This window comes from Populus alba, chromosome 2 (assembly GCF_005239225.2).
Source record: "Populus alba chromosome 2, ASM523922v2, whole genome shotgun sequence".
NCBI lineage: Eukaryota > Viridiplantae > Streptophyta > Magnoliopsida > Malpighiales > Salicaceae > Populus > Populus alba.
The window spans coordinates 5,975,103-6,001,109 of NC_133285.1; the positions used below are offsets into that span (position 1 = coordinate 5,975,103).

At 37.3% G+C, this 26,007-nt stretch overlaps 3 protein-coding genes across 3 annotated transcripts; all 3 read right to left on the reverse strand.

The window, feature by feature from the left end:
• Window positions 1–11,087: 11,087 nt before the first annotated feature.
• LOC118057851 (uncharacterized) lies at window positions 11,088–12,138 on the reverse strand. Its single transcript, XM_035070566.2, has 3 exons — window positions 11,863–12,138; window positions 11,634–11,762; window positions 11,088–11,451 (listed from the first exon to the last, which is right to left on the reverse strand). The coding sequence occupies exons 1-3, from the start codon at window positions 12,136–12,138 to the stop codon at window positions 11,254–11,256; spliced, it is 603 nt and encodes a 200-aa protein (XP_034926457.1). The 3' UTR covers window positions 11,088–11,253.
• Window positions 12,139–17,858: 5,720 nt separating this feature from the next.
• LOC118057850 (uncharacterized) lies at window positions 17,859–20,475 on the reverse strand. Its single transcript, XM_035070565.2, has 5 exons — window positions 20,113–20,475; window positions 19,908–20,036; window positions 19,663–19,827; window positions 18,337–18,642; window positions 17,859–18,214 (listed from the first exon to the last, which is right to left on the reverse strand). Exons 1-5 carry the CDS (start codon window positions 20,383–20,385, stop codon window positions 18,074–18,076), a joined length of 1,014 nt encoding a protein of 337 aa, XP_034926456.1. The 5' UTR covers window positions 20,386–20,475; the 3' UTR covers window positions 17,859–18,073.
• Window positions 20,476–22,549: 2,074 nt separating this feature from the next.
• LOC118057849 (uncharacterized) lies at window positions 22,550–26,007 on the reverse strand. The gene is made up of 7 exons (XM_035070564.2): window positions 25,698–26,007; window positions 24,843–24,900; window positions 24,490–24,570; window positions 24,337–24,372; window positions 23,946–24,185; window positions 23,714–23,855; window positions 22,550–23,237 (listed from the first exon to the last, which is right to left on the reverse strand). Exons 1-7 carry the CDS (start codon window positions 25,868–25,870, stop codon window positions 22,744–22,746), a joined length of 1,224 nt encoding a protein of 407 aa, XP_034926455.1. The 5' UTR covers window positions 25,871–26,007; the 3' UTR covers window positions 22,550–22,743.

Sequence of the window (26,007 nt, forward strand, 5' to 3'; positions counted from 1 at the left end):
TAGTAGCGGAATCATACATGCTCAAGATTGGATTACCCCAAATTCCGAAAGGCCAACTGAATTTCGGCAACCGGGCGGGCATCAAAAGTTCGGAATGTCCGCGAAAATCCACCGATTTCCAAAGCGTTTCGCCGTTTGCGAAAGAAGTCATGATGGTAGAAATAGTAGCGTAAGGAAGCGAAGCATGCTCAAGAGGCATCACCCAATAAATCATAGGCAACTGAATTTAGGCAACCGGGGCGATTCGCAGCCGGAATGTCGCGAAACTCACCGAGGCAAAGCTTTTCGCCGTTTGCAGAAGTTGTCTGATGTAGAACAATTAGTGGAACCATACATGCTCAAGAGGGATCACCCGAGATTCAAAGGCAACTGAATTTCGGCAACCTGGGCATCGAAGTCGGAATGCCGCGAAACTCACCGAGTCAAAGCATTTCCCCGTTTGAGGAAGAAGTATGGTGTAGAACAAGTAGCGGAAGCATACATGCTCAAGATGGATCACCCGAAATTCAAAGGCAACTGAATTTCAAAACCGGGCATCGAAGGCGGAATGCTGCGAAACTCACCGACGGTCAAAGCGTTTCGCCGTTTGCGGAAGTTGTCTGATGTACATAAAACAATAACAAGTAGCGGAAGCATACATGCTCAAGGTGGCATCACCTGAAATTCAAAGGCAACTGAAATTTCGGCAACCGGGGCATCGAAGTCGGAAATGCCTCGCGAAAACTCACCGAGTCAAAGCGTCGCCGTTTGCGGAAGTTGTCTGATGATTAGAAAAAGTATTGGAAGCATACATGCTCAAGAGGGATCACCCGAATTCAAAAGGCAACTGAATTTCGGCAACCGGGGCATCGAAGGCGGAATGCCACGAACTCACCGAGTCAAAGCGTTTCGCTGTTTGCGAAGTTGTCTGATGTTAGAACAAGTAGAGGGGAGCATACATGCTCAAGCGGGATTCACCCGAAATTCAAAGGCAACTTTGAAATTTCGGCACCGGGGCATCGAAGTCGGAATGCCGCGAAACTCACCGAGTCAAACATTTCCCAGTTTGACGAAGGAAGTATGATGACTATGAACAAGTAGCGGAAGCATACATGCTCAAGATGGATCACCCCAAAATTCAAAGGCAACTGAATTTCGGCAACCGGGGCATCGAAGTCGGAATGCCGCGATACTCACCGAGTCAAAGCGTTTCCCCGTTTGAAAAAGAAGTATGGTGGAGAACAAGTAGCGGAATCATACATGCTCAAGATGGATCACCCGAAATTCAAAGGCAACTGAATTTCGGCAACCGGGGCATCGAAGTCGAATGTCGTGAAACTCACCGAGTCAAAGCGTTTCGCCGTTTGCTGCGGAAGAAGTATGATGTAGAAAATAGTAGCGGAAGCAAACATGCTCAAGAGGCATCACCCAAAATCATAGGCAACTGAAATTTAGGCACCGGGGCATCGCAGTCGGAATGTCGCGAAACTCACCGAGTCAAAAGCGTTTCAACCGTTTGCAGAAGTGTCCTGATGTAGAACAAGTAGCCGGAAGCATACATGCTCAAAGAGGAATCACCCGAAATTCAAAGGCAACTGAATTTCGGCAACCAGGGCATCGAAGTCGGAATTGCCGGCGAAACTCACCGAGTCAAAGCGTTTCGCCGTTTGCAGAAGTTGTCTGATGTAGAAAAAAGTAGCGGGAAGCATACATGCTCAAGAGGGATCACCCGAAATTCAAAGGCAAAGTGAAACTGAATTCAGCAACCGGGGCATCGAAAAGCGGGAATGCCACAAAACTCACCGAGTCAAAGCGTTTCGCCGTTTTGCGGAAGTTGTCTGATGTAGACAAGCAAGTAGCGGAAGCATACATGCTCAAGAGGGATCACCCGAAATTCAAAGGCAACTCAATTTCGGCAACTTTGCGGGGCATCGAAGTCGGAATGCCAGCGAAACTTCACCGAGTCAAAGCATTTCCCCGTTTGAAGAAGAAGTATGATGTAGAACAAGTAGCGGAAGCATTCATGCTCAAGATGGATCACCCGAAATTCAAAGGCAACTGAATTTCGGCAACTGGGGCATCGAAGGCGGAATGCCGCGAAACTCACCGAGTCAAAGCGTTTCCCCGTTTGAGGAAGAAGTATGGTGTACAACAAGTAGCGGAAGCATACATGCTCAAGATGGATCACCCGAAATTCAAAGGCAACTGAATTTCGGCAACCGGGGCATCGAAGGCGGAATGCCGCGAAACTCACCGAGTCAAAGCGTTTCGCCGTTTGCGGAAGTTGTCTGATGTAGAACAAGTAGCGGAAGCATACATGCTCAAGAGGGATCACCCGAAATTCAAAGGCAACTGAATTTCGCCAACCGGGGCATCGAAGTCGGAATGCCACGAAGTTCACCGAGTCAAAGCGTTTTACCGTTTGAAGAAGAAGAATGATGTAGAACAAGTAGCGGAAGCATACATGCTCAAGATGGATCACCTGAAATTCAAAGGCAACCGAATTTCGGCAACGAGGGCATCGAAGGCGGAATGCCGCGAAACTCACCGAGTCAAAGTGTTTCTCCGTTTGAAGAAGAAGTATGATGTAGAACAAGTAGCGGACGCATACATGTTTAAGAGGGATCACCCGAAATTCTAAGGCAACTGAATTTCGGCAACCGGGGCATCGAAGGCGGAATGCCGCGAAACTCACCGAGTCAAAGCGTTTTCGCCGTTTGCGGAAGTTGTCTGATGTAGAACAAGTAGCGGAAGCATACATGCTCAGAGGGATCACCCGAAATTCAAAGGCAACTGAATTTCGCCAACCGGGGCATCGAAGTCGAATGCCACGAAGTTCACCGAGTCAAAGCGTTCACCGTTTGAAGAAGAAGAATGATGTAGAACAATTAGCGGAAGCATACATGCTCAAGATGGATCACCTGAAATTCAAAAGGCAACCGAATTTTGGCAACGAGGGCATCGAAGGCGGAATGCCGCGAAACTCACCGAGTCAAAGCGTTTCTCCGTTTGAAGAAGAAGTATGATGTAGAACAAGTAGCAGACGCATACATGCTCAAGGAGGGATCACCCGAAATTCAAAGGCAACTAAATTCGGCAACGGGGGCATCGAAGCCGGAATGCCGCGAAACTCACCGACTCAAAGCGTTTCGCCGTTTGCGGAAGTTGTCTGATGTAGAACAAGTAGCGGAAGCATACATGCTCAAGAGGGATCACCCGAAATTCAAAGGCAACTGAATTTCGCCAACTGGGGCATCGAAGTCGGAATGCCACGAAGTTCACCGAGTCAAAGCGTTTTACCGTTTGAAGAAGAAAGAATGATGTAGAACAAGTAGCGGAAGCTTACATGCTCAAGATGGATCACCTGAAATTCAAAGGCAAACCGAATTTCGGCAACGAGGGCATCGAAGGCGGAATGCCGCGAAACTTCACCGAGTCAAAGCGTTTCTCCGTTTGAAGAAGAAGTATGATGTAGAACAAGTAGCGGACGCATACATGTTCAAGAGGATCACCCGAAATTCAAAGGCAACTGAATTTCGGCAACGGGGGCATCGAAGGCGGAATGCCGCGAAACCCACCGAGTCAAAGCGTTTCGCCGTTTAAGGAAGAAGTATGATGTAGAACAAGTAGCGGAAGCATACATGCTCAAGAGGGATTCCCGAAATTCAAAGGCAACTGAATTTCGGCAACCGGGGCATCGAAGTCGGAATGCCGCGAAACTCACCGACTCAAAGCGTTTCGCCGTTTGCGGAAGTTGTCTGATGTAGAACAAGTAGCGAAAGCATACATGCTCAAGAGGGAGCACCCGAAATTCAAAGGCAACTGAATTTCGCCAACCGGGGCATCGAAGTCCGAATGCCACGAAGTTCACCGAGTCAAAGTGTTTTACCGTTTGAAGAAGAAGAATGATGTAGAACAAGTAGCGGAAGCATACATGCTCAAGATGGATCACCTGAAATTCAAAGGCAACCGAATTTCGGCAACGAGGGCATCGAAGGCGGAATGCCGCGAAACTCACCGAGTCAAAGTGTTTCTCCGTTTGAAGAAGAAGTATGATGTAGAACAAGTAGCGGACGCATACATGTTCAAGAGGGATCACCCGAAATTCTAAGGCAACTGAATTTCGGCAACCGGGGCATCGAAGGCGGAATGCCGCGAAACTCACCGAGTCAAAGCGTTTCGCCGTTTGCGGAAGTTGTCTGATGTAGAACAAGTAGCGGAAGCATACATGCTCAAGAGGGATCACCCGAAATTCAAAGGCAACTGAATTTCGCCAACCGGGGCATCGAAGTCGGAATGCCACGAAGTTCACCAAGTCAAAGCGTTTCACCGTTTGAAGAAGAAGAATGATGTAGAACAATTAGCGGAAGCATACATGCTCAAGATGGATCACCTGAAATTCAAAGGCAACCGAATTTTGGCAACGAGGGCATCGAAGGCGGAATGCCGCGAAACTCACCGAGTCAAAGCGTTTCTCCGTTTGAAGAAGAAGTATGATGTAGAACAAGTAGCAGACGCATACATGCTCAAGAGGGATCACCCGAAATTCAAAGGCAACTAAATTTCGGCAACGGGGGCATCGAAGCCGGAATGCCGCGAAACTCACCGACTCAAAGCGTTTCGCCGTTTGCGGAAGTTGTCTGATGTAGAACAAGTAGCGGAAGCATACATGCTCAAGAGGGATCACCCGAAATTCAAAGGCAACTGAATTTCGCCAACTGGGGCATCGAAGTCGGAATGCCACGAAGTTCACCGAGTCAAAGCGTTTTACCGTTTGAAGAAGAAGAATGATGTAGAACAAGTAGCGGAAGCTTACATGCTCAAGATGGATCACCTGAAATTCAAAGGCAACCGAATTTCGGCAACGAGGGCATCGAAGGCGGAATGCCGCGAAACTCACCGAGTCAAAGCGTTTCTCCGTTTGAAGAAGAAGTATGATGTAGAACAAGTAGCGGACGCATACATGTTCAAGAGGGATCACCCGAAATTCAAAGGCAACTGAATTTCGGCAACGGGGGCATCGAAGGCGGAATGCCGCGAAACCCACCGAGTCAAAGCGTTTCGCCGTTTGAGGAAGAAGTATGATGTAGAACAAGTAGCGGAAGCATACATGCTCAAGAGGGATTCCCGAAATTCAAAGGCAACTGAATTTCGGCAACCGGGGCATCGAAGTCGGAATGCCGCGAAACTCACCGACTCAAAGCGTTTCGCCGTTTGCGGAAGTTGTCTGATGTAGAACAAGTAGCGAAAGCATACATGCTCAAGAGGGAGCACCCGAAATTCAAAGGGAACTGAATTTCGGCAACCGGGGCATCGAAGTCGGAATGCCGCGAAACTCACCGAGTCAAAGGCATTTCACCGTTTGAAGAAGAAGTATGATGTGGAACAAGTAGCGGAAGCATACATGCTCAAGATGGATCACCCGAAATTCAAAGGCAACTGAATTTCGGCAACCGGGGCATCGAAGTCGGAATGCCGCCAAACTCACCGAGTGAAAGCGTTTCACCGTTTGAAAAAGAAGTATGATGTAGAACAAGTAGCGGAAGCATACATGCTTAATATGGATCACCCGAAATTCAAAGGCAACTGAATTTCGGCAACCGGGGCATCGAAGCGGAATGCCACGAAACTCACCGAGTCAAAGCGTTTCGCCCTTTGTGGAAGTTGTCTGATGTAGAACAAGTAGCGGAATCATACATGCTCAAGATGGATCACCCGAAATTCAAAGGCAACTGAATTTCGGCAACCGGGGCATCGAAGTCGGAATGTCGCGAAACTCACCGAGTCAAAGCGTTTCGCCGTTTGCGGAAGAAGTATGATGTAGAAATAGTAGCGGAAGCAAACATGCTCAAGAGGGATCACCCAAAAATCATAGGCAACTGAATTTAGGCAACCGGGGCATCGCAGTCGGAATGTCGCGAAACTCACCGAGTCAAAGCGTTTCGCCGTTTGCGGAAGTTGTCTGATGTAGAACAAGTAGTGGAACCACACATGCTCAAGAGGGATCACCCGAAATTCAAAGGCAACTGAATTTCGGCAACCGGGGCATCGAAGTCGGAATGCCGCGAAACTCACCGAGTCAAAGCATTTCGCCGTTTGCGAATGAAGTATGATGTAGAACAAGTAGCCGAAGCATACATGCTCAAGAGGAATCACCCGAAATTCAAAGGCAACTGAATTTCGGCAACCGGGGCATCGAAGTCGGAATGCCGCAAAACTCACCGAGTCAAAGCGTTTCGCCGTTTGCAGAAGTTGTCTGATGTAGAAAAAGTAGCGGAAGCATACATGCTCAAGAGGGATCACCCGAAATTCAAAGGCAACTGAATTTCAACAACCGGGGCATCGAAAGCGGAATGCCACGAAACTCACCGAGTCAAAGCGTTTCGCCGTTTGCGGAAGTTGTCTGATGTAGAACAAGTAGCGGAAGCATACATGCTCAAGAGGGATCACCCGAAATTCAAAGGCAACTGAATTTCGGCAACCGGGGCATCGAAGTCGGAATGCCGCGAAACTCACCGAGTCAAAGCATTTCCCCGTTTGACGAAGAAGTATGATGTAGAACAAGTAGCGAAAGCATACATGCTCAAGATGGATCACCCGAAATTCAAAGGCAACTGAATTTCGGCAACCGGGGCATCGAAGTCGGAATGCCGCGAAACTCACCGAGTCAAAGCATTTCCCCGTTTGAAGAAGAAGTATGATGTAGAACAAGTAGAGGAAGCATTCATGCTCCAGATGGATCACCCGAAATTCAAAGGCAACTGAATTTCGGCAACTAGGGCATCGAAGGCGGAATGCCGGGAAACTCACCGAGTCAAAGCGTTTCCCCGTTTGAGGAAGAAGTATGGTGTAGAACAAGAAGCGGAAGCATACATGCTCAAGATGGATCACCCGAAATTCAAAGGCAACTGAATTTCGGCAACCGGGGCATCGAAGGCGGAATGCCGCGAAACTCACCGAGTCAAAGCGTTTCGCTGTTTGAAAAAGAAGTATGATGTAGAACAAGTAGCGGAAGCATACATGCTCAATATGGATCACCCGAAATTCAAAGGCAACTGAATTTCGGCAACCGGGGCATCGAAGCGGAATGCCGCGAAACTCACCGAGTCAAAGCGTTTCGCCCTTTGTGGAAGTTGTCTGATGTAGAACAAGTAGTGGAATCATACATGCTCAAGATGGATCACCCGAAATTCAAAGGCAACTGAATTTCGGCAAGCGGGGCATCGAAGTCGGAATGTCGCGAAACTCACCGAGTCAAAGCGTTTCGCCGTTTGCGGAAGAAGTATGATGTAGAAATAGTAGCGGAAGCAAACATGCTCAAGAGGGATCACCCAAAAATCATGGGCAACTGAATTTAGGCAACCGGGGCATCACAGTCGGAATCTCGCGAAACTCACCGAGTCCAAGCGTTTCGCCGTTTGCGGAAGTTGTCTGATGTAGAACAAGTAGTGGAACCATACATGCTCAAGAGGGATCACCCGAAATTCAAAGGCAACTGAATTTCGGCAACCGGGGCATCGAAGGCGGAATGCCGCGAAACTCACCGAGTCAAAGCGTTTCGCCGTTTGAGGAAGAAGTATGATGGAGAACAAGTAGCGGAAGCATACATGCTCAAGAGGGATCTCCCGAAATTCAAAGGCAACTGAATTTCGGCAACCGGGGCATCGAAGGCGGAATGCCACGAAACTCACCGAGTTAAAGCGTTTCGCCGTTTGACGAAGAAGTATGATGTAGAACAAGTAGCTGAAGCATACATGCTCAAGATGGATCACCCGAAATTCAAAGGCAACTGAATTTGGGAAACCGGGGCATCGAATTTGGAATGCCGCGAAACTCACCGAGTCAAAGCGTTTCGCCGTTTGCGGAAGAAGTATGATGTAGAAATAGTAGCGGAAGCAAACATGCTCAAGAGGGATCACCCAAAAATCAAGGCAACTGAATTTAGGCAACCGGGGCATCGAAGTCGGAATGCCGCGAAACTCACCGAGTCCAAGCGTTTCGCCGTTTGCGGAAGTTGTCTGATGTAGAAGAAGTAGTGCAACCATACATGCTGAAGAGGGATCACCCGAAATTCAAAGGCAACTGAATTTCTGCAACCGGGGCATCGAAGTCGGAATGCCGTGAAACTCACCGAGTCAAAGCGTTTCGCCGTTTGCGAATGAAGTATGATGTAGAACAAGTAGCAGAAGCATACATGCTCAAAAGGGATCACCCGAAATTCAAAGGCAACTGAATTTCGGCAACCGGGGCATCGAAGTCGTAATGCCGCGAAACTCACCGAGTCAAAGCGTTTCGCCGTTTGCGGAAGTTGTCTGATGTAGAACAAGTAGCGGAAGCATACATGCTCAAGAGGGATCACCCGAAATTCAAAGGCAACTGAATTTCGGCAACCAGGGCATCGAAGGCGGAATGCCGCGAAACTCACCGAGTCAAAGCGTTTCCCCGTTTGAAGAAGAAGTATGATGTAGAACAAGTAGCGGAAGCATACATGCTCAAGATGGATCACCCGAAATTCAAAGGCAACTGAATTTCGGCAACCGGGGCATCGAAGTCGGAATGCCGCGAAACTCACCGAGTCAAAGCGTTTCGCCGTTTGAGGAAGAAGTATGATGTAGAACAAGTAGCGGAAGCATACATGCTCAAGAGGGATCTCCCGAAATTCAAAGGCAACTGAATTTCGGCAACCGGGCATCGAAGTCGGAATGCCGCGAAACTCACCGAGTCAAAGCATTTCGCCGTTTGCGGAAGTTGTCTGATATAGAACAAGTAGCGGAAGCATACATGCTCAAGATGGATCACCCGAAATTCAAAGGCAACTGAATTTCGGCAACCGGGGCATCGAAGTCGGAATGCCGCGAAACTCACCGAGTCAAAGCGTTTCCCTGTTTGAAAAAGAAGTATGATGTAGAACAAGTAGCGGAAGCTTACATGCTCAAGATGGATCACCCGAAATTCAAAGGCAACTGAATTTCGGCAACCGGGGCATCGAAGCGGAATGCCACGAAACTCACCGAGTCAAAGCGTTTCGCCGTTTGAGGAAGAAGTATGATGTAGAACAAGTAGCGGAAGCTTACATGCTCAAGAGGGATCTCCCGAAATTCAAAGGCAACTGAATTTCGGCAACCGGGGCATCGAAGTCGGAATGCTGCGAAACTCACCGAGTCAAAGCGTTTCGCCGTTTGCGGAAGTTGTCTGATGTAGAACAAGTAGCGGAAGCATACATGCTCAAGAGGGATCACCCGAAATTCAAAGGCAACTGAATTTCGGCAACCGGGGCATCGAAGTCGGAATGCCGCGAAGTTCACCGAGTCAAAGCGTTTCACCGTTTGAAGAAGAAGAATGATGTAGAACAAGTAGCGGAAGCATACATGCTCAAGATGGATCACCTGAAATTCAAAGGCAACTGAATTTCGGCAACTAGGGCATCGAAGGCGGAATGCCACGAAACTCACCGAGTCAAAGCGTTTCGCCGTTTGAGGAAGAAGTATGGTGTAGAACAAGTAGCGGAAGCATACACCTTTGGGTAATATAATAAAATTTACTCATTGTGGGGGGGTAGGAGAGACGGAAACAACTAAGGATGGTGATATGAAATAAAAACATAGATGAAGCTATCTTTAGTATAGTTATATGTAACTCAGTGAATATCTTTATATTTTATTAGATTGATAATAGACAAGATAAAATAAAATATGAGTTTTTTTTATTATTATTATTCTTAATATGTATTAATATTAAAATTGCAATATTTGAAATAATAAATAGTGATAATTATTTTCACTTTAGTTTACAATATGGACATTGAAATTTTTTTTTAAAACTAACTTAAAATAGCAATTTATCTAGTCATTAAAGTCATATTAAAAAAACGTTTTTTACACATGTTAAAAAAGTTAATTAATTTTTAATAATATAATATAATTAAATTATGATTTACTCAGTTATTAAATTATTTTTTGAAATATATTTAAAAATAAAATAAATAATTAAACTAATCATATATCAAATAATATACACACACACACATACACATAGTTAAAACTAACATAGTTGAAAATATAAAATAATAATTTTATTACAAATACATATTTATTTTTTACTAGTCAATCCCCACCTTTTCATTATTAAATTCACTTTATGTGAGAAATTGTCTACCTTTTAATTTCTATATATAAATTATTACATTGATTTTTTAATAACATATTTTTCTCAACCATAATGTTAAAAAAGCTACGCTCATTCTTTTAAAAAAATTATTCTTATACTTTTTTAATATAAATCACGTTTTAGTTAATTAATTTTATTTAATTCATAAAAAACTCATTTACTCTAATTCATATATTTTTTTTAACTATTACAATTTATTAAATTATATAAAAATAATTTATCGTTTACTTTGAGCAATTGATTTTCTCATATTACTACGATGAAATGAAAAAACCAAACTCTTAATACAATTATATTTTTCTCTCTTCTCTCTTCTCTTCCTTTTTTTTATATTTTATGATATTTGCTTTTATATTTTATAGTTTTCAAATTTAATGGTGGAAAATTAAATTAATCAAATTCAATGATGTAGATCTAAATGATAGGATAAACGTTAAAATTAAAATTATAAAAATATTTAAAAGGATATTTGTAGAAAAAAATTAACTTAATGTTGTCTCTATATTTGTACCTTTTGTCTCTCCTTTTTAGATAAATAAAAAATTGTTTTAAAATTATTTTTTAGATAGAAGACAAAAACACATTTTTCTTCTTCTTATTTTTTTTCTATTTCCACCAAACCCGTTTCTGTTTTTTATGTTTCTATTTTATTCTTTATGTCTATTGACCAAACAATATCTTCACTTTTCATCCATATCTTGGAGGGGTCTTTTTCCATAAGATCTGTGTAAATGGATAGCCATAGTTTGAGTTGAAAATAATAGTAAAATAAAACCAAATTGATTTGATATTAAAAAGTTGTTTATAAGTTTGGTAACGATTATTTATTAAAATATTTTTTATTTAAAAAAAATTTTTATATATTTTAAAATTTATTTCTGATATCGTTATATAAAATATAATTTAAAAAACATTAAAAAAAAATTAAAAAAATTTTAAAAAAAATAAATAAACAGAAAAACATGTTAAAACAATATCTAAATCAAATCAGTTTTGGGTTTGGTTTAAAATTTTGAATTTTTATAATTTTAGTATGGTCGAGTGTTTTTCCCCAAAAACCGGCCACCGCTCACTCCTAAATATTACCGAGTCATCAAAAACATACGATCAAGCATGACTTGAACAAGTTGAGGATCTTAACATTTTAGCCAGAGCGTTGCCAGTTGTGAGTTTCCCTGGACCATAAACAACACCAGGATAAAGGGTCACAATTGGCAATCCTTCTGCTGCTGCTTGTGAAGCAACATTGTCGGCTGCTACCTTTGATCTCTCATACTCTGTATAGAAATACTTCTCGTGATGTACCTGTAACAACCATAATCCCAGATCAATGTTCTCTCCAAAAGTCTTGTTCATTGTATGATTGGATCAAGTTTTGTGATTCGTGATCCCATAAATCCAGGAGCCAGGATTTTTGGAAAGAATCTTTCTTTGATTTAATTATGGAATTTCAAATCAATCCATTTGGGCGAACAAGTGTTGCTCACTTGGCTCTCATCAGCAACATATCCATCAGTTGATCCAAGGGCCACCATTGAAGAAGTGTATATAACCTTCTCTATCGTTTTTGTCTCTTTGGCTGCTTGCACCACATTCTTTAATCCTCCTACGTTCACCTGTCAAGAATTATTAACAGAAAATGAAATAGTGTTCTTTTCAGTGATTTCATATAGAAAAAGTGGAAGCGGAAACTCAGAGTGGACGGGACGTGCTTACGGAGAAGAAGCTAGAAGGATCTGGAAGCCAGGGCTCGACAACGGCGGCAGCATGGAAGATCACGTCGCAGCCGAAGAAGGCATCCAGGAGTGACCGATAGTCGGTAACGTCACCATAGGCGAGTTCAAAGTTCTCCCCCGTAGAGGGCGAAGGGAGGCCGGACAAGTCGCTGGTTCGGCGGACTAAGGGCCGGACAGAGTGGCCATGTTTAATGAGGGTGTGGCACAGTACCCCGCCTACGAAACCGGACGCGCCGGTCACAGCTATCTTCTTCATTCTCAACGACAACTTATGGAGAGAAAATCTGAGCAGATACGAGTGTACTTGCAGTGATGTTTTTGTCAGACTTTTTGCCCTGATTTGTAGATCGGACTTGATAGGCGAGCATTATTGAGTTGACCCTTCTCATATACCCTTCCATCGTCAATAATGAAGGCCTTTTTTTGTTCTGATATATGGCGTGAAGAATGTACTTTCTGTTATTTTTTAAATTATTTTTTATTTTAAAAAAATTATTTTTAAAATAACAAATCAAAATTATCTAAAAGATATAAAAAAATTAATTTTTAATAAAAATAAATAAATAAATATTTTTTTAAAAAATAAATTAGAACCACATTTCCAAACAATATAATAATATCACTCCCGGAGGTTAGTGTTTAGAAATAATAAGAACCTAGATCCATCAGCAATTTCTTTCGGGTATCATTTACTATCTGATTGGTGGATCCACTAAACAAAAGGTTCATTGGCAATTTGCTCGCGAGGAAATCCTGAGTTAATTCCATAGTTTTTAGAGCTGCTTTATTTAAGATACGGATTTTAGATTTTATTCGGATTATCCAGGTTTTAATTGAGTTATTAGATTATTTAATTTAATTATTTTTTTAAAATTAAAATAATATTATTTTAATAAAATATAAAATTAATAGATTACAATCGAATCTTACCAAGTCAATTAGATTTTTCTTTTTTTTCTTTTTTTTAACTCGATCTAATTTTAACTCTAGATAATCAGGTTTCAATGTTATGGCGAATTCATTGTTCTCCTTGTTTCATGCTATGAAGAAGCACCACACTAAGCAGTTTTTTCAAATGTGTTTTCATCTTCCAAATGAAATATATTATATATATATATCTGACATATGTATTAAAGGAACGGGTCAGCGTAGATAACCTAAAATTTGTATTATGAATATTGTTAAGTTTAATAAATTTATTTTTGTTTATTTATTCGATAAAAAAATAAAAACTTATAAAATCAAGTACCAACTTAATACTAAATTGTTTTTAAACTATAATAATCCTATAAAAAATAAATTATGAAGTCTAATTATCAATAATTATGTTTTTCTAGAATTATTTTTTATTTAATAATATAAAGAAAAAAAAATACTCAAAAAGTTGAGCATCAATCCAATACCGATATATTTTTTTGAGATCATGATAATCTTATTAAAAATAAATCATGAATCTCAATTCATAATAATTATGTTTTTATTTGGAGCTATTTTTTATTTAACAATATAAAAAAATATTTTCCATTCTCTAGGACAAAACAATATGCTAAACTAAATAATAATAATAATAATAATAATAATAATAATAGTCAAAACTACACTAAATTTAATTTACAAACTAGTTCACAAATTTCCATTCTCTTAGGACAATAAACAATATGTTACTCAAAATAGTTTATTTATTTATTTTATGTAAGAGATATAACTTGTTTCATGGTATTGAATTACTATTTTTTGTTATTATATTAGTATATTAAATTTATTATTATCATATTTTTAGAGATCCTTCTTATTAGTAAATCTTTTTAAAAATTTATTAGCGCAACTAGTTAAATACTAACAAGAACTTGTCATTAGGAAAACGATAGAGGATTATGATGGTGTTAATTACTTGGAATATTTTTAAAATTATAAAGAAAACAACAAATATAAAATGATATTTTGGTACAAAACCTATATCATTAAACCAACAATAAAACTCTAAATCCTTGAAAGTTACTTTTCTTAAAATCACCATCTCGGAAGAGTGATTTTAAAAAGAAAACTAACATTCAACAAACCAAACATCATCTATTAAAATAGAAATAACAAATTATAAATGATATAACTCAACTAGTTAGATTCTAAGTTTGCTTTCTAGAGATCACTAATTCAAGTTCCACAAACCTTAGGGTCATTGAAGGCTTATATGATCGTTAACTTTAAGGCTCGTAGGATTAGTCGACATTGCGCAAGCTGGTCCGAACACTTACATTAATAAAAAAAATAATAATAACATATCTAATTTTAATATTGTTTACAAGTCAACTAGAAGACAATATCAAATGATACTATACAATGGGAAAAATCTCGTTAAATATTTAAAGTTCATTCCGAATTTACCTTTCCTTTCCATATTTAAAAAATCAAACATACCGTCAACAATTCGTCTCTCTCTCTTCTATCCAGCCACCCTATTGACCCAAACCACCTTTCCCCCTTCTATCACCAACCTATTCACGTACCCATTACTAGTTATTTCTCTCTCACAACCAAATCAACCCAACACACACGCACATGTCTGTTTATTTCTGTGTTTTAAAAGCACTTTTAAAAAAATTTAATTTTTTTTATTTACTTCAAATTAATATGTTTTTAATTTTTTTTCAAATTATTTTGATGCGCTGATATCAAAAATAATTTTTAAAAAAATAAATATCATTTTGCTGCATTTCAGCATGAAAAGTTTTTTGAAAAGCAATCGCAATCACACTCTAAACAGGCGAGTGCAGTGGTGATTACTTGGAAAAACATCAAAATGATATGAAAATATAAAAAAAAATTAATTTTAAACAAAAAAAAAAAAACTTGATCTACATATTAAGTTTTGATAAAAGATGCATTTTGGTCATTGAATTTTAAAAATCATGCAACTTATACAATTTACATACCTCAATATTTTTCCAACTTAATTTTGGTACAAAATTTTATTTTTTAGTCCCTAGCTGAGAGAGAAGGGAAAGAGATCGTTGGATTTTGGTGGTAGAGAGAGAAAATTGTTATTTTAATAAACAAATTTAACAAACACAATTGGGTAAATGTCCTATTTTTCGAGATTAAATATCTTTATTTACATATGTCTCTCAATTTTTCAAGTTTTATTTTTGGTATCATTAATGACTGTTTATTTATTTATTTGCACACATAATTCTTAATTTATTTGATTACATGTATACATAAAAACATTTATTTGAACTTAAAATTTTTAAACTATAGAAATGCGTTGAAAAAACTGCATATATAATTATTTTATAAGAAATAAAAATATCTTACTTGTCCCAAAACACAACAACAACATATAAATTTCAATATACTCAATGTACCTGTACCAAGCTTACTAATAATTTCATATCAATTAAGTAAATTAATCTTATACCTTTTCATTGATCACCAACACATCAATATAAATCAATATCACATAATTAAAGTTGTTTCCTAAACATACACCTAACACGCCTCATTTTCTTTTCTTTTTTTCATCATTTTAAGTAGTTTCTACCCTATTTCATTCCAATTTTTGTAAACAATTAGACTTTACAAAACTCTAATTTTCCATTCAGAACCCTATTCAAGAATTAAATATTAAATTTATTTATTTTACTCAAACTTATTTAAATAAGTTTGAAACTCCTTACTAGGCAATAAAATGAGTTTCGAATGCTAACCAGTCAAGATTTTTCCACACCTTTTCTTTCTCCCTTTTTTACTGTGAGTTTTTCTCTCTTATTTTTATCTCTCCCAATTGATTTTCCCCCTCTAGATTTCATGTTAAATGATGTTAATCTCTCATTTCATCACCCTCCATGACAAATTTATACTTACTCTCAATGATTTTCAATGTTAACCTAGCTTTTCTCCCTTCTTTTCTTCTTTTCTCCATTTTCCAGTAGCTCACTCTAGATATAAGAAATGAGGGCTAGATTGTTTTTTTTCAAATGCCTATTTTACCCCTCAGTTAACTCATGTTTTTATATTTTATATTTTAGCCCAATTGACATTCTTGCAAAGACTTGCTGAACTTTAATTCCTCTAAAATTTTAACCCAAGGTAAGAAAATATATCATGTGACTCCATGTAAAGCTTAAACTTAATTCAACGATCAGATTAAAAGTTATATTTGTAGTGTAAAATTGATCGGTTGGTGATTTTATACAAAAATTTAAATTTTCATGTGGCCTCTTTGCACATACCATATTAATCAGTCTGCTAAGTCCTAATGATCATTTTCTCATGTCATAAAATTTTTATTTTACCTTTTTATCATTTAGTTCTTTTACAAGCTTATTACCGGTTCATGGTAATACTGTTATAGTTTTTTTAACCGAGTTCACCACAATATTTTTTTCATGTTACTCTTAACACTCATTTTGATTGATTTAAACTATTTTCTATTCATTTTTATTTTTACATTTTCTAGGGTTTTATAAAAGTCATTAATATGAATGCCAAAAGTCTTGAGTCAACCTGTCGGGTTGAGTTTTATAACTATGTTGAAAACACTTTTAAAACACAATATAAGCTTTCATAAATTACTTATCAACCCCAAAATACCCTTAAAATCACTTAAAAAAAATCAACTTAATCAAATAAAGCTAAACAACCCGATCTACTTTTTCAAGCATGTTTACAGTGAAAAACCATTATTCGAATGAAACTATTTGACACAAGCTTGAAAATTTTGGTTGGTAGAATCATGACAACTTATAACTTTCTATCTTTTCAGCAATTTTCCAAATAATTTCTCTATTCTCTTTTAAATCAAAGATTTAAAAATAAACAAAATAAATTGTTAGATCAAAATGTAAATTGTCGTATATTTGGAATTAGTCATGTGTTTTCTCTATATTTTACATTTCAATCCTTTATTTTCTAATTTGATCTCTATCACAATTTCAAATTTAATCTTATTTAATTAGACCATAAAAAAATTCAATCAAAGAAAAAAAAAAGGTTTGAGGATAAAAAATAATGTGAAAATGAAAACAAAAATAATTGGGAAGGTACTTCATTATTCAAATAAAGGAAGGACCATGAAGAAATCTAATTGTTTTAGTATATTAGATAATTAATTTTCAATTTAATATATTCAAAATTGAAAATAATTCTTCCACATGTCGCAATTGTTATTGCTTAATCCCATCATTTGTGCGCATAGATTTATAATTAAATTTGGATCAATGAAACTTAATGCTAAAAATTATATCAATGCACATTTTTGTTTTTTTTTTAAAGATTTAACAATCAATTAGAAAATAATAAGAAAAGAAAGTATTTTATTAATTATCTTTCCACTATTATTAAACTCAATCAAACCTAACAGGTTGATTCAAAACTCAACCGACCACCTCTTAGCCCAAGCCAAGTCTATAAAAATAAAGTCAGAGTTAAGCAAGTTTGACCGAATAACAGGTCAAAACCTATTAATTTTTTGATTTTTTTAAGACAATGTAGTTTTAACCCGAAATAATCTGCCCAACCAGGGCTTTCTACTAGGTTTAATAACCATGAAAAGACCCATTCCAATACCAGGCTCTTTAAATAAAGTTTTAATTAAATAAATAATAAATTACAAGCTTGATTTTTTTTAATCAAATATTCATAAGATGCACGGGTAATTCTAAGGTTGCGATTAAATTTTTTCAAGACCTGTCTTAAAAAATCTATAAAACTCAAATTGAAATAAATGAATTATCCGTTTTCAAGGTTCAGTCAATTATTGATAAATTGCTAAATCAGTCATCCAAAATTTGCAATTATTTTATAACATGAGTTAAATCAGTAATGTTAACTTGCTATAACATTTTTACACGACATATGACAATCATATATTAATTAGGTATCAATCTCGAATTTATTATTTTAGTATCATAGTTTACATGGCATGCCACAATCATGTATTAATTAGGTATCAATCTCAAATCTATTATCTCAGTATCATAGAAAAATATCAAGATATATTTAAACTATAAATGTAAAACACACATATGGCAGTAAAATCTATAATATACATTAAATTTTAAAAAACCACAAAATAATTAAGAATTGAATATAAATTTAACTAAACGCAAATCATATTTTTTAAGCAGACCCGCTAACTATTTAACATCTCACCCGTGCAAGGCAACAACATATGTTACAACAAGCATTTTTCCTCAGTATTTGATCACCCCAAGGCTCTTCAACCATGGAAGGACCTCTTTCAGTCCATCTTCCAAGCTCCGAGGATTATAACCTAGCTCTGTCTTGGCCTTTTCACATGAATATTCCCACTGATGTCTTAGAACATGTACAGTCTGCTCGTAGAAAGATAGTATAGAGCCAGATATCAAAAGAATTATCTCGATAGATGAAATAAAAACAATACACCAAACGAATAATAGGGTCAGAACTGAGTGGTTAAAGCAATAGGGCATACCGGGGGACTGATGAGAGGAAGGTTTCCTGTAAGTCGAGAGACAAGAACCAATAACCATCCATAATATTCAATTATGCATAAAGGAATGCTAAACCTTGGCTTTTTTGTTTCAGAGATAATAGCAGCCATATCAAAAACAAGCTTGAAGGATGCATTTTCTCCTGTAAGTAGATATCTTTCACCTTGTCTACCTCTGTCCATTGCTGCAATATGACCATCTACCAGGTCATCAACATGACAAAAGGAAAATTTATCATTCCCATAGCCAATATATCCTGGTAAACGTCCAGCAAAGCGTTCGATGAGCTGAGATTACAAAGCTATGAAACATTAAATTCTGTTATTTGTTGGGAAATGCATTGTGCGGATACACATGCTATTGCACAAAATGTCTCTCGCTGGACAAGGAAAATTTATCATTCCCATAGCCTAAATAACCTGGTAAACATCCAGCAAAGCATTGGATAAGCTGAGATTACAAAGCTATGAAACATTAAATTCTGTTATTAATTGAGAAAATATGTTGTTCAGATACACACGCTATGGCACAAAATGTCTCTCGCTGGACATGGAAAGGCTTCCCCATTAAATGATTATCCTCATTTAGATGCCAAAAACCAACAATGCAGCCTTGAAGGTAATGACCCCAAAAACCAAGAAAGTATAGAAGTAGGTGGGATCTCCAATGAATTCCAAGAATGCATTAAGACACCAAGGCATAAAAAAAGAAGTGATGTGCATATATAACTATGGTAAGGACAGGTTTAAATTCCCGTAAGAAAATCATGAACCAGAGAGACTAAACGAGACAGAATCTCATCAAAGTAGATGCCCCAGCTATACACGTAGCATGTATTCCAACAAATGTGCAAAAAACAAATCCAATATGCAAAGAAAAAATGCATAATCACCAAAATAAAAAAGGAATGAAGCACAACTTTGACAGACTTGGATGAAGAACATCAAAATTAACAAATATCCCTTAGTAAACCATTCCCACTTTATTAAAAGCGTTTCTCCTGGCTAAACAAAATACATGACAAGGACAACAACAGAGTCAGACAACAGTGATTTTCAATACCATTACGGCAATACAATTACCAATTTCTAACCTAAATCAATATCATCTTTGATATATCATAAACCATCTAAGGAAAACCAAACAAGAAAAGAATACAACTAACCTCAATTGACCTATATATATATATATATATATATATATATATATATTCACCAGTCTCAATAGCTACAAGCTACGACTATGATTTCAACAATCAAATATAAATTTCAAATTCAATGCATAAGGAAAACAGAAAAGAATCTTACCAATTGAGCCACTATATTACCAGTAGTGAGCTTCCCTGGACCATAAATAACACCAGGATAAAGCATCACGATCGGCACCCCCTCTGCCGCAGCTTGTAAAGCAATCTTATCAGCAGTCATCTTTGATCTCTCGTATTCCGTACAGAAACGTTTCTCGCAATGCACCTGTAATCACAAAAGCTCGAATCAAATTTTGGGAAAATTAATTAATCTTAAAATCGAAACACATCATAATTCTAAATTACTTGGCTCTCATCAGCAACATATCCATCAGTGGAACCAAGTGCGAAAAACGACGACGTGTATATGATCTTCTCAATTGTTTCTGTCTCTTTAGCTGCTTGTAGCACGTTATTCAATCCTTCAACATTAACCTAACACAACAATTAATTTCATTTTTTTTTCATTTATCAATTCAGTGAAAAATTTTGAAGTCAACGATGTGCTTACGGAGAAGAATTTTGAAGGATCTGGAAGCCAGGGTTCGACGATAGCAGCAGCGTGGAAGATGACTTGGCAACCAGAGAAGGCATCCAGGAGAGACTGGTAGTCGGTAATGTCACCGTATGCGAGTTCGAAGACTCCACCGCTGGAGGGAGGAGGAAGCTCGGAGATGTCACTGGTGCGACGGACCAAGGCGCGGACGGAGTGGCCTTGTTTAAGGAGGCCGTGGCAGAGTCTACCGCCTAAGTAACCGGATGCACCGGTCACCAGCGCCTTCATAGTCTCTTCTCAGGGAGGGTTGGGTTTGGTTTGGTTTGGTTTGGTTTCAGGGAAAGGCACAAGGAGTGAAGGGCCAAAATGTGCATTTAAGTATAAGGATCAATTATTAACATTAACATTAACACCAACAAAAAAATTCAAAGATTTGGGAAAAACATTATTGTAAATGAACTGTATTTTGACTATTTTCCCTAAAACTACACATTGTTTTTTCCATTCTATCCTTAGAATTTTTATCTCTTTTCATTTTAAACACTGAATTTTATTTATTTTCAATTAAATTCTTATAAGTTATTTTGACATAATTTTATTTATTGTTATATGCTTTGATTTGCATATTGTCGTGTGTTTGATTTGTTGTTAAATATTCCAATGTTAAATTAGAGACTAATTTTTCAAAAATTAATTTTTATAATGTTCTTAAAATTAAAATTGAAATATCAAGGATTAAAATTAATATTTTAAAAAAACTAAACCTTTTCAGAACCATTTGGGAACACTGCTGAAACCGTATTCCTAAAAAATTTTAATTTTTTTTGTTAAAATTTAATATGATTTGTATATTTTAGATCGTTTTGATGTGCTGATATCAAAAATAATTTTTAAAAAATAAAAAAAATCATTGACATATATTTCGGTATGAAAAATTATTTGAAAAACAATCGCTACCAAACTGTTAAACATATATGTTTGTTGTTTTAATATGTTTTGATTTTGAATTTTTTTTAATTAAAATATGTTTTATGGCTAGTAACAAAGTTTTAAAGATTTATATGATTCGTGCTTTACTTGCAATATTTTTCTATATATTTTCAAATTATAATTTACCAGTTTATATATTTTTTTACTTATTTTATAAAACAGCAAATATTATCTTTTTAGTATTCAATTAAAAAATTTTATGACACCAAAAAAAATACATTCACCACGCTTTGCATTGCAAATTATCTTAGAATCCTGCACGCAGTTTAGTGCGGGTATCCCGGCTATTTTCATGCATATCAATCAACATTTTAACAAGAAAATCGCTGCCAGCTACTACAAGACCAAGTAATGACCGATAAATGTATTTTAATCTCGGCAATCCATAAAAAAATATATGTTATCTTTAAATATTATAATTACAGAGCATCAACATCCTTCTTCTCTAAAAAATTTCTTTAACAATTAAAAATATTCGTGGAAAAGCTTTCTTAATGTCATTCTTTTTTGTTTTTGTATTTTTTTAAAAAAAAATTATTAATTTTATTAATATTAAATTATTTGAAAATTTAATTACATAGATTTATATATCATGATGTAATTAGGATACTGATCCCATGACCATGCTCCTTGTGATTTTATGTTTATTTAGACAAGCTCCTGTTCTTTCTTTTTAAGAAGAAAAACCAAGTATCAAGAGAGAAGAAAATCAAATGACAAACAAGAAATTGTAACACTTGTCCACCAATATCAAAGTTCATTGCACAAATCAATCATGGTTCCAAAAAAAGCCTACTCTGCCCAATAATTTTCCAAATGTAACAAGATGGAATTTCACTTCCATCAGGAGGATTACGAATTTATCACTTGAAACAATAGAGCATTTAAGAGTTAAGCTACTCCATCAACCTGTAGAAGGTACAATTTGTTTCATGCTTGAAAACAACTTGTTTCTGCAAAGCATTGTAACCAACGCAGGATTCTTGAATTCCATTGAAAACGAAGAATGTGGTAGTGTCAATTGTCAAGCAAATTACAAAATGGAGATAGCTAGAAAAAGTGCTTCACTACAGATTGAAGACATAAATTTGTTCCTTGAAACTCGGTCTCCAGATTTTCCCTTAAAATTCCCAGCAAACTTAGATTTTGGAGTTTTGGTTTGGATTTTCAGGAGAAATACTACCAATAGATTTGCAGATTTTCCTTTAAAATTCCCAGCAGTCTTGGAGAGGGAGGAGGGTGGTGCTGTGTGGGCCGTGATTTTCTTGGGTGTCTCTTAATTTTTGTGTTCAGCATATAGAGGGAGGAGACGGAGGTTGACTGTTTTGTCGAGAGAGAGGGAGGGATGGAGGTGGGTTGTGCCTTTTTAAGGATTTTTCTTTACAAGAAGAATGAAAAGAGAAGGAAGAAAATCTTTTTGCTGACATGGAATGATGATGTGGCATGAGTTGGTGGACCAAGCTGTAACTAACGAACTTCGTATTAAATTTATGTGTTGCAAGTAAAATTACTGTACACTTCGTCAGGTGACAGGGAAATTCCACACATGCCACACTTCCAAGCTCTTTGGAAACCTCAAAGCCAAGGCTTCACAGCAAATTTGAATCTCGCATGCTCACACGAATGATCTTGCCTCTAGGTTGTCAGTGATGACTGTTACAGTCTTGAACGGCGTATGCATTTCATTGGATTAAATGGAGCATGCCTTCGGGAGGGATTGAGTGGGTGTCTGTTCAAGGAAGCTGATGACCTTAAATCCCAACCTTCAACATTCTTGGGAGCACACACATCGAAAAGGATTTGACTAAGAACTCCATGTGGATTGATAGCTGGAGGGCTTCGCAAATGAACCAAGCTTTCCTCGTGTTCATCTTGCAAGGACTCAACATCTCTACCCTCGTAATACTCAACTGAGCTTGGCATAAAGAAATGATCACTTGGTGCAATAGTAACTCCACGAAAACTATGGTGTGGATTGACAGCTGCTTTCTTCGTGTCACTAATTGGCTCAGAGATCTGATCATGTGTCCCTTCAAAACCCATCTTTTCTCCTTCAAGTCGTTGAATTCTCTGGGAAAAAATTGCAGCTGCCTTACAAAGGAGCTCAGTCACAGAAGCCTTGTAGTCAACAGGATAAAGTCGATAATGACCTACAACAATTCATACAGAGAGAACTTGAATATGTTAGTACAAAGGAGAGGAGAAGCATAGAGACAATCTAAGAACTCTAAGAAGGAAGTTATGCAATTATGTGAAAAGACAGCACTTGTTGCAATTAAAGAATATCCGTTAGCTGTCTCAAATTAACATGTTGATTTGTAGTAGAAAAAATAGCATGGCCATCACAACATTGTCTGTAATGGGAATCGAAGGGATTTTCAAGAATTAAACCACAAGTGAAAAAGATACCGGTGGCATCACTCAAAGCAACAAGCTACAAATGCTTGAACTAAATTTTGCATCCTAATGCATGGGTACCTCAAACCAGAAATTAAAAAAAATCAAACAACTCCATTTGGTTTTATTATACAAGTGATATTCAAAGCAACCCACCAAAATAGTTTTTGCAAGCAACATGGCTTGTAGTATGTCCTGGTTGAACATATAACTGTAGTTAGAAACAGACCTACATGAGGCGAGCCATTCATTTTCACAAGCTTTACATCACCACCCAGTTCTTTTAGTCTTTGAGCAAAATTGCAAATGACTTGATACGGAGCAAGATCATCATTCTCTGAGCACAAAATTAGATATGGCCCTCCCATGCTCTGCAATAAAGTGACACTAAATTAAATAGATGCCAAAAAAAGAAGAAGCAGCGCAACATAATTTATAGAAATATGCTATTATGTACTTACAACAGAGGAATACAGAGTCTGCCAATACTCAGCACGCTGTGATTCAAATCTGTTCAGGAAGAGAGCATCAAGACTGCTACTAATTCCATTTGCCATCCAGGATAGTATTCTTGGTGGACGAGACATTTTAAGAACAGATGGGTGAACAACAAATTGTCTCCCCAGATCACTCGTAAAATCCACTGGACTAGAATCATAGATATGGCCTGAAATACAGTCTCTGACCAGCTGACAGTCATCCTATAGATAGATGAAAAAAAAAGGAATTAAACAAAACAGAAACAAAAATGAGCGTCAAATGCATAAACTGAGCAATTGGAAAATATAAGAACATATGGCTTTCACCACATATACAAAGAGGAAGTCAAACTCATGCTAAAGACTGACATACCGGATTCAGTTGTACTTCACACTTTCCCTCAATGATCTGCAATGGGAAAATACAATGTGTTCACTCATCCAAAGAAACTGGGGTTGCTTCTTACTCAAAGATGGTGTTAAAATCCATCATTGATAATTACCCAGGGGCATATGAGGTAGTTACCTGGAGAACCTTGTACAAGCAAGCTTTGAGACCGCCAGAGAAGGGCACAAAGACTATAGGGTATGGCCTTATCTTTAGCTCCTGCAATATTTAAAAATGATGCAAGCAAATTACAAGATAACCAACAGTTAAACTCGACAGATTTCAAGTTAGAGCAGTCCAAAATCAGCGGCTTATTCCTCAGGGAGAGTGTCATATTTCAAGCAAAGCAGATATGAGGAGTACAAAGGAAACACTAGATCTCGTTTAAAACTGTTGAGGCAGGTGAAGTTGCACCAGATTGTAGCCACACAAAATATAACCAGCAAAATGAACTGAATGCATCAGAGGATTTGACGTAGAATAGTACTGACCTCAAGAAGTTCATTGAGGATGTCAAATGCTAAAGTTTCAGCCTTCTCAGGAAAGAACCTGAACAGATTATTAAAGACATTACACCCCAGGTTTAAAATTATAACTGATTGTGCACGTGTGGGTGTGAATACAAAGCTTTACTGCCGTAAACATATTTTTGATCAAGGAATATTATCTCAGATGTTACATGTCTTTCATATAGGAAAACACAAAACTTTACAGAGAGCATGCAGAAGTCAAACCCACTAATAAAACACAGTCACTAGTGTCACAGTCCTGAAACCAGCAAGTAAATGCAAGAAATGTACATAATTCCCTGTTAAAGCAAGAGTAGATAATACCATGAAGTGATCAGCACAATAAGAAAATTCTTTTAGCCTGGTTGCCTAAGCCTGCACTTCTAAATTACTCCCATCATCTTCTCATGTTAAATACACAGTGAATTCAATTCTTATGAAAAAGAATATATTCAATCCTAGCATGTAAAACAAACAGGCTTATATCTTGATTTGTCTCAGCTACCAGATCCCATTTAGCACTTTCAGATAAAGCTATCATCCGTTATCAGAAATATTAGGACCATTAAAGGGAACCAGAAGATCCAGCTCCACCTATCTAGTTAAGGTTCCATTTTAACCTTATGCTTCACTATATAACGTGGCAAAATTCAACAAAACCTACAGTTCAGCATCATCCAGAAGCATATGAGCACCAACCCAGTCAAACCCAGAAACCCAGAAACCAAAATTCAACAAAAACAAAACATCGAATTCTTGTAAACCCGGTCAAACCCAGAAACCAATATCATTAACCAACCGAAAAACAGCCAATTCAGAGGAAAAAACCGAACTTACATATTGAGAAATTGAGAGTGACAGACAAGGGAATTCCAACCAAGAGACCCATAAAGGTCAACATAGCTTTTCACATGTCTTTCTTGACTAGACATCCAAGCAAAAACCACCACTATCCCTTCTCTTTCCATTTCCCTTCTCCCCCAATAATATCTACCTCCAAACCCCCACATTTCCTTCTTGCCCCCTTCGAAAACAGCTTTCAGTTCTCTATCAATGGACTTCGATGATTAGTGTGCCTTGCTGATTAACTTATGAGGCTTAAAGACAACTAAGATCCAATCTAAAGAAATAAAAGCAAATGTAATCA

Excerpts from the sequence above, each read along its gene's own strand:
- LOC118057851 (XM_035070566.2), bottom strand. The coding sequence starts at position 12,138 with ATGAAGAAGATAGCTGTGACCGGCGCGTCCGGTTTCGTAGGCGGGGTA. Across the intron at positions 11,763-11,862 it reads ATCCTTCTAGCTTCTTCTCC|GTGAACGTAGGAGGATTAAA; the intron begins GTAAGCACGTCC and ends AATTCTTGACAG. Across the intron at positions 11,452-11,633 it reads ATGTTGCTGATGAGAGCCAA|GTACATCACGAGAAGTATTT; the intron begins GTGAGCAACACT and ends TGGTTGTTACAG.
- LOC118057850 (XM_035070565.2), bottom strand. The coding sequence starts at position 20,385 with ATGAAGGCGCTGGTGACCGGTGCATCCGGTTACTTAGGCGGTAGACTC. Across the intron at positions 19,828-19,907 it reads ATGTTGCTGATGAGAGCCAA|GTGCATTGCGAGAAACGTTT; the intron begins GTAATTTAGAAT and ends TTGTGATTACAG. Across the intron at positions 18,215-18,336 it reads TTCCTCTCATCAGTCCCCCG|ACTGTACATGTTCTAAGACA; the intron begins GTATGCCCTATT and ends TTCTACGAGCAG.
- LOC118057849 (XM_035070564.2), bottom strand. The coding sequence starts at position 25,870 with ATGTGGGGGTTTGGAGGTAGATATTATTGGGGGAGAAGGGAAATGGAA. Across the intron at positions 24,373-24,489 it reads GCTTGTACAAGGTTCTCCAG|ATCATTGAGGGAAAGTGTGA; the intron begins GTAACTACCTCA and ends TTCCCATTGCAG. Across the intron at positions 24,186-24,336 it reads GTGAAGTACAACTGAATCCG|GATGACTGTCAGCTGGTCAG; the intron begins GTATGTCAGTCT and ends ATCTATCTATAG.